Genomic DNA, 12,501 nt, shown 5'->3' with positions numbered 1-12,501 from the left:
TATAAAGTCATTAAAACGCCCTTATGTGTGTACATCTGTAACGTAGTGTGTGTACCCCTGTAACATGGTGTGTGTGTGTACCTCTAATGTGGTGTGAGTACATCTGTAACGTAGTGTGTGTGTAATGTGGTCTGTGTACTTCTGTAACCTGGTGTGTGAGTACCTCTGTAACATGGTGGGTGTACCTCTGTAACATGGTCTGTGTGGGTGTACCTCTGTAACATGGTCTGTGTGGGTGTACCTCTGTAACATGGTCTGTGTGGGTGTACCTCTGTAACATGGTCTTTGTGTGTACCTCTGTAATATGGTGTGTGTGTACCTCTGTAACATGGTCTGTGTGGGTGTACCTCTGTAACATGGTCTGTGTGGGTGTACCTCTGTAACATGGTCTGTGTGGGTGTACCTCTGTAACATGGTCTTTGTGTGTACCTCTGTAATATGGTGTGTGTGTGTGTACCTCTGTAACATGGTCTGTGTGTGTACCTCTGTAACATGGTGTGTGTGTGTGTGTGTAACTCTGTAAGGTGCTGTGTGTGTGTGTACCTCTGTAACGTGGTGTGTGTGTACCTCTGTAACGTGGTGTGTGTGTGTACCTCTGTAATGTAGTGTGTGTGTGGGTGTACCCTCTGTAACATGGTGTGTGTGTGTACCTCTAACATGGTCTGTGTGTGTACCTCTGTAACGTAGTGTGTGTGGGTGTACCTCTGTAACATGGTCTGTGTGTGTGTACCTCTAACATGGTCTGTGTGTGTGTACCTCTGTAACATGGTCTGTGTGTGTGTACCTCTGTAACATGGTCTGTGTGTGTACCTCTGTAACATGGTGTGTGTGTGTGTGTGTAACTCTGTAAGGTGCTGTGTGTGTGTGTACCTCTGTAACGTGGTGTGTGTGTACCTCTGTAACGTGGTGTGTGTGTGTACCTCTGTAATGTAGTGTGTGTGTGGGTGTACCCTCTGTAACATGGTGTGTGTGTGTACCTCTAACATGGTCTGTGTGTGTGTACCTCTGTAACATGGTCTGTGTGTGTGTACCTCTGTAACATGGTCTGTGTGTGTGTACCTCTGTAACATGGTCTGTGTACCTCTGTAACATGGTGTGTACATCTGTAACGTGTGTGTACACCTCTGTAACATGGTGTGTGTGTAACGTGGTCTCTGTGTGTATCTCTGTAACGTGGTGTGTGTGTACCTCTGTAACATGGTGTGTGTGTAACGTGGTCTGTGTGTGTGTACATCTGTAATGTAGTGTGTGTGTACCTCTGTAACATGGTGTGTGTGTGTACATCTGTAACGTAGTGTGTGTGTACCTCTGTAACATGGTGTGTGTGTAATGTGGTCTGTGTGTGTGTACATCTGTAATGTAGTGTGTGTGTACCTCTGTAACATGGTGTGTGTGTGTACCTCTGTAACGTAGTGTGTGTGTACCTCTGTAACATGGTGTGTGTGTGTGTACCTCTGTAAGGTGGTGTGTGTGTGTGTACCTCTGTAAGGTGGTGTGTGTGTGTGTACCTCTGTAAGGTGGTGTGTGTGTGTGTACCTCTGTAAGGTGGTGTGTGTGTGTGTGTACCTCTGTAAGGTGGTGTGTGTGTGTGTGTACCTCTGTAAGGTGGTGTGTGTGTGTGTACCTCTGTAAGGTGGTGTGTGTGTGTGTACCTCTGTAACGTGGTGTGTGTGTGTGTACCTCTTTAAGGTGGTGTGTGTGTGTGTACCTCTGTAAGGTGGTGTGTGTGTGTGTACCTCTGTAAGGTGGTGTGTGTGTGTACCTCTGTAAGGTGGTGTGTGTGTGTGTACCTCTGTAAGGTGGTGTGTGTGTGCTTCTGTAAGGTGGTGTGTGTACCTCTATAAGGTGGTGTGTGTGTACCTCTGTAAGGTGGTGTGTGTGTGTGTGCCTCTGTAAGGTGGTGTGTGTGTGTGTACCTCTTTAAGGTGGTGTGTGTACCTCTATAAGGTGGTGTGTGTGTACCTCTGTAAGGTGGTGTGTGTGCCTCTGTAAGGTGGTGTGTGTGTGTACCTCTATAAGGTGGTGTGTGTGTGTACCTCTATAAGACAGGTACCTCTGTAACATGGTCTGTGTGTCTGTACCTCTGTAACATGGTCTTTGTGTGTGTACCTCTGTAACATGGTCTGTGTGTGTATCTCTGTAACATGGTCTTTGTGTGTGTACCTCTGTAACATGGTGTGTGTGTGTGTACCTCTGTAACATGGTCTGTGTGTGTATCTCTGTAACATGGTCTGTGTACCTCTGTAACATGGTGTGTGTGTGTGTACCTCTGTAACATGGTCTGTGTGTGTATCTCTGTAACATGGTCTGTGTGTGTATCTCTGTAACATGGTCTGTGTGTGTGTACCTCTGTAACATGGTCTGTGTGTGTGTACCTCTGTAACATGGTCTGTGTGTGTACCTCTGTAACATGGTCTTTGTGTGTGTACCTCTGTAACATGGTGTGTGTGTGTGTACCTCTGTAACATGGTCTGTGTGTGTATCTCTGTAACATGGTCTGTGTACCTCTGTAACATGGTGTGTGTGTGTGTACCTCTGTAACATGGTCTGTGTGTGTATCTCTGTAACATGGTCTGTGTGTGTATCTCTGTAACATGGTCTGTGTGTGTGTACCTCTGTAACATGGTCTGTGTGTGTACCTCTGTAACATGGTCTGTGTGTGTGTACCTCTGTAACATGGTGTGTGTGTGTGTACCTCTGTAACATGGTCTGTGTGTGTACCTCTGTAACATGGTCTGTGTGTGTACCTCTGTAACATGGTCTGTGTGTGTATCTCTGTAACATGGTCTGTGTGTGTATCTCTGTAACATGGTCTGTGTGTGTGTACCTCTGTAACATGGTCTGTGTGTGTGTACCTCTGTAACATGGTCTGTGTGTGTGTACCTCTAACATGGTCTGTGTGTACCTCTGTAAGGTGGTGTGTGTGTGTGTACCTCTGTAAGGTGGTGTGTGTGTGTGTACCTCTGTAAGGTGGTGTGTGTGTGTGTACCTCTGTAAGGTGGTGTGTGTGTGTGTGTGTACCTCTGTAAGGTGGTGTGTGTGTGTGTACCTCTGTAAGGTGCTGTGTGTGTACTTCTGTAAGGTGGTGTGTGTGTGTGTGTACCTCTGTAACGTGGTGTGTGTGTGTGTACCTCTGTAACGTGGTCTGTGTGGGTGTACCTCTGTAACGTGGTCTGTGTGTGTGTACCTCTGTAACGTGGTCTGTGTGTGTGTACATCTAACATGGTCTGTGTGTACCTCTGTAAGGTGGTGTGTGTGTGTGTACCTCTGTAAGGTGGTGTGTGTGTGTGTACCTCTGTAAGGTGGTGTGTGTGTGTACCTCTGTAAGGTGGTGTGTGTGTGTGTGTGTACCTCTGTAAGGTGGTGTGTGTGTGTGTACCTCTGTAAGGTGGTGTGTGTGTGTACCTCTGTAAGGTGGTGTGTGTGTGTGTACCTCTGTAAGGTGGTGTGTGTGTACCTCTGTAAGGTGGTGTGTGTGTACCTCTGTAAGGTGGTGTGTGTGTGTGTACCTCTGTAAGGTGGTGTGTGTGTGTGTACCTCTGTAACGTGGTCTGTGTGTGTGTACCTCTGTAACATGGTCTGTGTGTGTGTACATCTAACATGGTCTGTGTGTACCTCTGTAAGGTGGTGTGTGTGTGTGTACCTCTGTAAGGTGGTGTGTGTGTGTACCTCTGTAAGGTGGTGTGTGTGTGTACCTCTGTAAGGTGGTGTGTGTGTGTGTACCTCTGTAAGGTGGTGTGTGTGTGTGTACCTCTGTAAGGTGGTGTGTGTGTGTACCTCTGTAAGGTGGTGTGTGTGTGTGTACCTCTGTAAGGTGGTGTGTGTGTGTGTACCTCTGTAAGGTGGTGTGTGTGTGTGTACCTCTGTAAGGTGGTGTGTGTGTGTGTACCTCTGTAAGGTGGTGTGTGTGTGTGTACCTCTGTAAGGTGGTGTGTGTGTGTGTACCTCTGTAAGGTGGTGTGTGTGTGTGTACCTCTGTAAGGTGGTGTGTGTGTGTGTACCTCTGTAAGGTGGTGTGTGTGTGTACCTCTGTAAGGTGGTGTGTGTGTGTACCTCTGTAAGGTGGTGTGTGTGTGTGTACCTCTGTAAGGTGGTGTGTGTGTGTGTACCTCTGTAAGGTGGTGTGTGTGTGTACCTCTGTAAGGTGGTGTGTGTGTGTACCTCTGTAAGGTGGTGTGTGTGTGTGTACCTCTGTAAGGTGGTGTGTGTGTGTGTACCTCTGTAAGGTGGTGTGTGTGTGTGTACCTCTGTAAGGTGGTGTGTGTGTGTGTACCTCTGTAAGGTGGTGTGTGTGTGTACCTCTGTAAGGTGGTGTGTGTGTGTACCTCTGTAAGGTGGTGTGTGTGTGTACCTCTGTAAGGTGGTGTGTGTGTGTGTACCTCTGTAAGGTGGTGTGTGTGTGTGTACCTCTGTAAGGTGGTGTGTGTGTGTGTACCTCTGTAAGGTGGTGTGTGTGTGTGTACCTCTGTAAGGTGGTGTGTGTGTGTGTACCTCTGTAAGGTGGTGTGTGTGTGTGTACCTCTGTAAGGTGGTGTGTGTGTGTGTACCTCTGTAAGGTGGTGTGTGTGTGTGTACCTCTGTAAGGTGGTGTGTGTGTGTGTACCTCTGTAAGGTGGTGTGTGTGTGTGTACCTCTGTAAGGTGGTGTGTGTGTGTACCTCTGTAAGGTGGTGTGTGTGTGTGTACCTCTGTAAGGTGGTGTGTGTGTGTACCTCTGTAAGGTGGTGTGTGTGTGTGTACCTCTGTAAGGTGGTGTGTGTGTGTACCTCTGTAAGGTGGTGTGTGTGTGTGTACCTCTGTAAGGTGGTGTGTGTGTGTGTACCTCTGTAAGGTGGTGTGTGTGTGTGTACCTCTGTAAGGTGGTGTGTGTGTGTACCTCTGTAAGGTGGTGTGTGTGTGTGTACCTCTGTAAGGTGGTGTGTGTGTGTGTACCTCTGTAAGGTGGTGTGTGTGTGTGTACCTCTGTAAGGTGGTGTGTGTGTGTGTACCTCTGTAAGGTGGTGTGTGTGTGTACCTCTGTAAGGTGGTGTGTGTGTGTGTACCTCTGTAAGGTGGTGTGTGTGTGTGTACCTCTGTAAGGTGGTGTGTGTGTGTGTGTACCTCTGTAAGGTGGTGTGTGTGTGTGTACCTCTGTAAGGTGGTGTGTGTACCTCTGTAAGGTGGTGTGTGTGTGTGTACCTCTGTAAGGTGGTGTGTGTGTGTGTACCTCTGTAAGGTGGTGTGTGTGTGTACCTCTGTAAGGTGGTGTGTGTGTGTGTGCCTCTGTAAGGTGGTGTGTGTGTGTACCTCTGTAAGGTGGTGTGTGTGTGTACCTCTGTAAGGTGGTGTGTGTGTGTGTACCTCTGTAAGGTGGTGTGTGTGTGTGTACCTCTGTAAGGTGGTGTGTGTGTGTACCTCTGTAAGGTGGTGTGTGTGTGTGTACCTCTGTAAGGTGGTGTGTGTGTGTACCTCTGTAAGGTGGTGTGTGTGTGTGTACCTCTGTAAGGTGGTGTGTGTGTGTGTACCTCTGTAAGGTGGTGTGTGTGTGTGTACCTCTGTAAGGTGGTGTGTGTGTACCTCTGTAAGGTGGTGTGTGTGTGTACCTCTGTAAGGTGGTGTGTGTGTGTGTACCTCTGTAAGGTGGTGTGTGTGTGTGTACCTCTGTAAGGTGGTGTGTGTGTGTGTACCTCTGTAAGGTGGTGTGTGTGTGTACCTCTGTAAGGTGGTGTGTGTGTGTGTACCTCTGTAAGGTGGTGTGTGTGTGTGTACCTCTGTAAGGTGGTGTGTGTGTGTACCTCTGTAAGGTGGTGTGTGTGTGTGTACCTCTGTAAGGTGGTGTGTGTGTGTGTACCTCTGTAAGGTGGTGTGTGTGTGTGTACCTCTGTAAGGTGGTGTGTGTGTGTACCTCTGTAAGGTGGTGTGTGTGTGTGTACCTCTGTAAGGTGGTGTGTGTGTGTGTACCTCTGTAAGGTGGTGTGTGTGTGTACCTCTGTAAGGTGGTGTGTGTGTGTACCTCTAAGGTGGTGTGTGTGTGTGTACCTCTGTAAGGTGGTGTGTGTGTGTACCTCTGTAAGGTGGTGTGTGTGTGTGTACCTCTGTAAGGTGGTGTGTGTGTGTGCCTCTGTAAGGTGGTGTGTGTGTGTGTACCTCTGTAAGGTGGTGTGTGTGTGTGTACCTCTGTAAGGTGGTGTGTGTGTGTGTACCTCTGTAAGGTGGTGTGTGTGTGTACCTCTGTAAGGTGGTGTGTGTGTGTACCTCTGTAAGGTGGTGTGTGTGTGTACCTCTGTAAGGTGGTGTGTGTGTGTACCTCTGTAAGGTGGTGTGTGTGTGTACCTCTGTAAGGTGGTGTGTGTGTGTGTGTACCTCTGTAAGGTGGTGTGTGTGTGTGTGTACCTCTGTAAGGTGGTGTGTGTGTACCTCTGTAAGGTGGTGTGTGTGTGTACCTCTGTAAGGTGGTGTGTGTGTGTACCTCTGTAAGGTGGTGTGTGTGTGTACCTCTGTAAGGTGGTGTGTGTGTGTACCTCTGTAAGGTGGTGTGTGTGTGTACCTCTGTAAGGTGGTGTGTGTGTGTACCTCTGTAAGGTGGTGTGTGTGTGTGTACCTCTGTAAGGTGGTGTGTGTGTGTACCTCTGTAAGGTGGTGTGTGTGTGTACCTCTGTAAGGTGGTGTGTGTGTGTACCTCTGTAAGGTGGTGTGTGTGTGTGTACCTCTGTAAGGTGGTGTGTGTGTGTGTACCTCTGTAAGGTGGTGTGTGTGTGTGTGTACCTCTGTAAGGTGGTGTGTGTGTGTGTGTACCTCTGTAAGGTGGTGTGTGTGTGTGTGTACCTCTGTAAGGTGGTGTGTGTGTGTGTACCTCTGTAAGGTGGTGTGTGTGTGTGTACCTCTGTAAGGTGGTGCGTAATGTTAGTAAAAAGTTGGAACTGCAGGTTGGTGACTTCGTGCTCTTCAATGTAATAAGGATCGAGCCAAACACGCCTCTGAGGACCTTCTCCATCCTGAGGGATACCTGGATCATCTGTTCCCATCAGGAACCAACCTCCCTCCATTAGCACCAGCTACACACACACACAAACACAATATGTATGTAGATATATTCAAAGAGAGACAGACAGACAGAGAGAGAGAGAGACTTTTTTTTTTACTTTTACACAACTTTATTAACACAAGTCACATAAAAATCAGTGATTTAGTAAATACATGAATAAATATGTATTAAAATAAATGTCAATAAATTAGTTTAAATATGAGTGATTAGTTTAGTTCTGCTGCAAAGTTACGTTTCCTTTCTGCAACAGAACACAACACATCATCACAACACCACACATTTAAACACATCCAAGTCATTCATACTTTTATAAAAAATTAAAATCAATTGAAATTCTAGATTTCATCAGCCTTTTCAGAATTTTTAATGGTGTCACAGTCAGTGCTTTGTGCAATTTGGTTTTTCCGGCTCAGGTATATTGCCATTTTGGCCTGACCAAACATAAAATTAAAATCAGTTGGCACCTGAACCGGTGTTTTCTGACAAACTTAAAACCAAAAATAAAACACTGAAAAGTAAAAACAACATTAAAAGCCCTTAAAATGCTCCGTAAAAACACAAACAGTGGAAGTAATCTGGAGCAGTGAATAAAAGCATGAAAAACTGTTTCTCTCTGTGAACAAAAAGGACAATCTTGTGCAACATCAGGATTTAAAACAGCTTTTTTAGTTAACGGTGGTTTATACAGTGCGTCCACTCTGGTTTAAAATCATCAGTAAAACCATGTACACTTCTCCATGGGGTGTCCACCCTCCCACTCAGCTTCTTATTTAAAACCTTTACACATGCTCTGTAGAGCAGCTTCCCCGACACTGACCCAAAGTCCATCTCCCCTTCACCCCGGGACTCCAGGAGGGGGCCTGCACACCCGTCGAGGTCAGGAGCGATGTTCAGCTGGGGAAAGGGTTCGTCCTCTGTAGGACCAGTCTCTGTATGACGACAGTCCATCAGCTGAACACGCTCCTCTGATGTTAACGCAGATTTCCAGCGGTGTAGGAGCTGATTGACAACACGCAGGGACCGCAGTCCCATACGCGCTGCCAGGTCCTCTGCCCTCGACAAGTCCGACCCCGCGATGTTCACCAGCTCCCAGAGTATCACAAACCCTGAGGAGATGAGAGTTCTGGACAGTGCAGGGACGGTCACACTGGAGATGTCCAGTCTCCCGCCGTACACCCAAGGCTCCTCCAGCAGCCAGTGTAGCGTTCTACAGCCCTTGTTCTGTTTCTTAAAAAAAGTTCCAGATTTTAAAAAGTCCACAGTAAAAGGCTGGTAGTCCAGAAATGTCCAGCATTCTTGTGTCCATTAAAAACAATGCTCTGTCCAGCCCCAGTCCTTGAACTGTGCGCAATAATCCACTGGCTGCTGTTCTCCATACTAAGTCTCTGGGTCCAGTGAGGAGTCTCTGGATGAACTGGAGGCGGAAGGCTGCGGCTCTGCTGGACAGCTGGACCAGCCCCTGTCCTCCTTCCTCTTTCAGCAGATGGAGAACACTCTGTGGAATCCAGTGTAGACCGTCCCAGAAGTCGTCCACCAGCAGGGCCTGGATGTTTGCCAGCAGGTTCGGCGGCGGATCCACGCATGCCAGCTTGTGCCAGAGGGACGACGCGGCGAGGTTGTTGATGACCAGCGTTCTCCCCCTGTAGGACATCTTTGGAACCAGCCGCTTCCACCTGCTCAGTCTGCCCTTCACATGCTCCACAGAGCCTTCCAGTTTTTGTTTAAAAACTCATTGTTCCCCAGGTAGACACCCAAGTATTTAAAACACCCAAGTATTTAAAACCACCTCTTTTCCACGCTAAGCCTCCTGGTAGTGACGGTTGCCCACCTCCCCACCCCCCAACTAAAATGGCTTCACTTTTAGCCCAGTTAACTTTGGCAGAGGATAAAATATGAAAGTCATTTAAAATATCAGTTAAAACATTGACATCATTTTGTGTGTTTATCATCACTACCAGATCATCTGCATAAGCTGATAAACATATTGAGGCATTAGCATGTGGAATATTAAAACCAGAGAGATTACTTCTTAACTTATTTAAAAGAGGTTCAATAGCTAGAGAGTACAACATTCCAGAGAGGGAACAGCCCTGCCTGATCCCTCTGTACACTCTAAAAGGAGCACATAAACCACCGTTAACCATCAGTACACTCTCAATGTCACTGTACAACACCCTGATCATGGCTATAAAACCTGGACTGAACCCAAAGGCTTCCAGCACCTTCCACAAATATTCATGTTCAACCCGGTCAAAAGCCTTTTCCTGATCTAGAGAAATCAGACCAGTTTTTAAGCCCAATAGCCTGGAGACGTCCAAAATGTCACGAATTAAATACACGTTATCGAATATGGACCTATCAGGCACACAGTACGTCTGGTCCTGGTGAATGAGCTGCTCCATTACTTTAGTCAGTCTCGAGGCTAATGCTTTTGAGAGCAGCTTGTAGTCAGTGCACAGTAGAGAGACCGGGCGCCAGTTGGGTCAGGTCTCCCTTTTTCAGTAGCAGGGTCAGGACGGCCCTCCTGCAGCTCAACGGGAGTTCACCTCTCCGTACGCTGTCCCGTAGGACATCCAGCACGTCCTGCCCTATGACGGCCCAGAATGCCTTGTAGAACTCGACAGGGAGACCGTCTATACCTGACGCCTGTCCATTCTCCATCCCCTGGAGAGCCTCATGAACCTCCTCCAGTGTCAGCTCCCTGTCCAGCTCTCTGGCCGCTTGCTCAGAGAGCTTTGGCAGGTCCATGAGGAAGCTGTCCTCCACTACCTGTGTCCCTGACCACTCACTGCTGTACAGCTTCGAGTAGAAGCTTACTGTCTGCTGGTGAATTTCAGTGGGCTCAGATACGAGATCCCCTGATTCTGTTCACACAGCATGTATAAATCTTTTCTGTCCATTCTTTTGCTCTAAACTGAAAAAGAACATAGAAGGAGCATCCATCTCTACAGCGCTTTTAAAGCGTGAGCGGACCAGCGCCCCCTGTGCTGTAATGTCTAACAGGTCGTTCATTTTGGCTTTTTTACGTTTGAGGGTTTCAACATGCCCTCGATTTCCGGTGGCCTCCAAACGCTGGAGCTCCACTATTTCTATCTCCAGAGCTTTCAGAGATCTAACAATGTCTCTTGTGACATTGAGAGTGTACTGCTGACAGAATTCTTTGACTTGTGCTTTTGTCACATCCCACCACAGCTGAAGTGAACTAAAAGCTGCCTTCTCATATTTAAAACAACTCCATAAATAAATAAAAGACTCTCTAAAATTAGCGTCTTCTAAAAGAGCAGTGTTAAAATGCCAGTAGGCACTCTTAGGTTTAACCTTCTCTTTAGTATACTGGACCATACTGTGGTCAGAGATACCTACTGGAACAATAAAACACTTACATAAAAAACGTCAGCTGATGCTTAAAACCATAAAAACGATCTAGTCTCGCCAGGGAGAGTGTGTTATCTATGGCATGGGCCCACGTGTACTGTCTCTTGTTCTTATGAAAAGTTCTCCATATGTCGCTCAACTCGTGGGCCTCCACCATCTCCCACAGACGCTTACGGGAAGCCATGTGAGGTTCTGTGTGGTTCTGGTCTAAAATATCTGTAGTACAGTTAAAATCACCACCCAGAATTAAAATCTCTGCAGTGTTGCAGTCAGCAATAAGATTATTCAACGTGTCTAAAAACATCATCCTCTCCACTGCACTGGTGGGAGTGTACACACAAATAAAAACTAAAACCTCATTCTCATAAAGTTTTCACTTTTAAAAGCCTCCCATTTAAAATCTCCTCAACTGAATAAGAACAAGGAATAAAACTGTGAGTAAAGAGCAAGGCGACTCCACCACTGAGTGTTGTGTTATGGCTTAAAATCACCAACCCATCCCACTCCTTCACCCAATCAGCAGCATTGCTGGTATCACTGTGGGTTTCCTGCAGCATGGCAACGTCAATGTGCTTCTGCTTTAAAAGACCATACAGTTTAGCTCTCTTGATTTGCTCTCTTGCTTCATTAATATTTAAACTCGCAATATTAATATCCTTCATTAAAATAAATAAAATAAAGAAAACTAAACAGAGGGTAAAAAACACTCTAAAAAAAAAAAAACACTACATCAGTCATCATCAGAGTTTTCCCTGTTCACTCTAGTGATCAGTTTCTTCAGATGGAAAATTTCAACATCAATAAAAGCTCCTTCTCTTCTGAAGAACTTATGAATAAACTGTTTACGGTTCGGGAAAAACTCTTCTAGAGCCACATTTTTCTGCAAACAAACTCTTTAATATCATCAGCACTGTACACCACATTACACGGACACACAACACGGACACCATGCTGGCAAGTCAGACTCTCACACAACCTCATGTTCGGATCCGCCATAACCACGCTTCACCGACTCGCTACTCACACACACACCCACACACTTATTATCCGCACACAGACACACACAAATATATAAATATTCCGAGATTTTAAACGGAAAATAATTGCTCTTAGTGCCGAAAAAAAAGGCCAACCACTCTCACGCGCTCCACAAACCACACTCGCCTCTCCGCCGTGCATGCGCAGAGAGAGGGAGAGAGAGAGAGAGGGTGAGAGAGAGAGAGAGAGACAGAGAGAGAGCTGGTTGCCCAGAGAGAGTAGGTTCTGTCTGTACTGTAACCAAGGAGAGGTAGAGACAGAGCTCCACTTCGTCACATCCTGTACAAACTACCAGGAAATTCCAAAACAGTTCTTTCCCAAATTTGAGCGGATTTGTCCGGACTTCATCAAACTGGAGAACGACACAAAACTCCAGTATTTACTGGGAGAAAAAAGAGACTGTATTTCCCTGACAGCTCCGTACATCCACATCATGAACTCTCTTTCTCTCTCACACACACACACATACATATATACACACACACACACACACACACACACACACACACACACACACACACACAGATTTTATGCTTACATTTTGCTATTTATTTATTTGTAGGTTTATTATTCATGTTTGTTGATTTTGTCATTTTGTTTGCAATCTTTACCCCTTTAAATTCTTTGGTAATACATGTACAATTTGTCATGTCAATAAAGCTCAAATGAACTGAAACTGTGAGAGAGAGAGAGAGAGAGAGAGAGAGAGAGAGAGAGAGAGAGAGAGAGAGAGGTGATGAGTGTACCTTACTAAGAGAGTCCTCTTTATTCAAAGACTCTTTATTCGCTCTTTCCGAATATTTATGAGCCGGACTTTGAGCACTTGCTCCTCCTTTTCCATCCTCCTCTTCCTCTTCCTTTTCCTTTTCCTCAGCTCGGTGTGTGTGGAGTGTGTTACAGCCGCAGTCCTGAGCAGGTTTAACTTCACACCTCACACACACCACACTCACACTCACACACACTAATAACCACACACTGTACACCAACAGCCCCATGTTTGCATTTACGCTACAGAGACACGGCCGTCGCCATCTTAGATAAAGCGCGTCACGTGATCAGTCAGCT

General features: G+C 46.5%; 1 protein-coding gene across 2 annotated transcripts in view; it reads right to left on the bottom strand.

Moving 5' to 3' along the window:
• sumf1 (sulfatase modifying factor 1) overlaps positions 1 to 12,501 on the bottom strand; it is a 26,157-nt gene extending 13,656 nt beyond the window's left edge. For both annotated transcript variants that reach the window (XM_058403778.1, XM_058403779.1), the window contains exons 1-2: positions 12,183 to 12,501; positions 6,860 to 7,033 (exon numbers count right to left, since the gene is read on the bottom strand). In XM_058403778.1, coding sequence (XP_058259761.1) covers positions 6,860 to 7,033; positions 12,183 to 12,431 — 423 coding nt within the window. In that variant the 5' untranslated portion in view covers positions 12,432 to 12,501. The remainder of the gene's footprint in view (positions 1 to 6,859; positions 7,034 to 12,182) is intronic.

Source organism: Hemibagrus wyckioides, linkage group LG11, assembly GCF_019097595.1.
Source record: "Hemibagrus wyckioides isolate EC202008001 linkage group LG11, SWU_Hwy_1.0, whole genome shotgun sequence".
Taxonomy (NCBI): domain Eukaryota; kingdom Metazoa; phylum Chordata; class Actinopteri; order Siluriformes; family Bagridae; genus Hemibagrus; species Hemibagrus wyckioides.
Note: the sequence above shows the minus strand (reverse complement) of the source record. Positions and strands in the feature narration are given on the sequence as shown.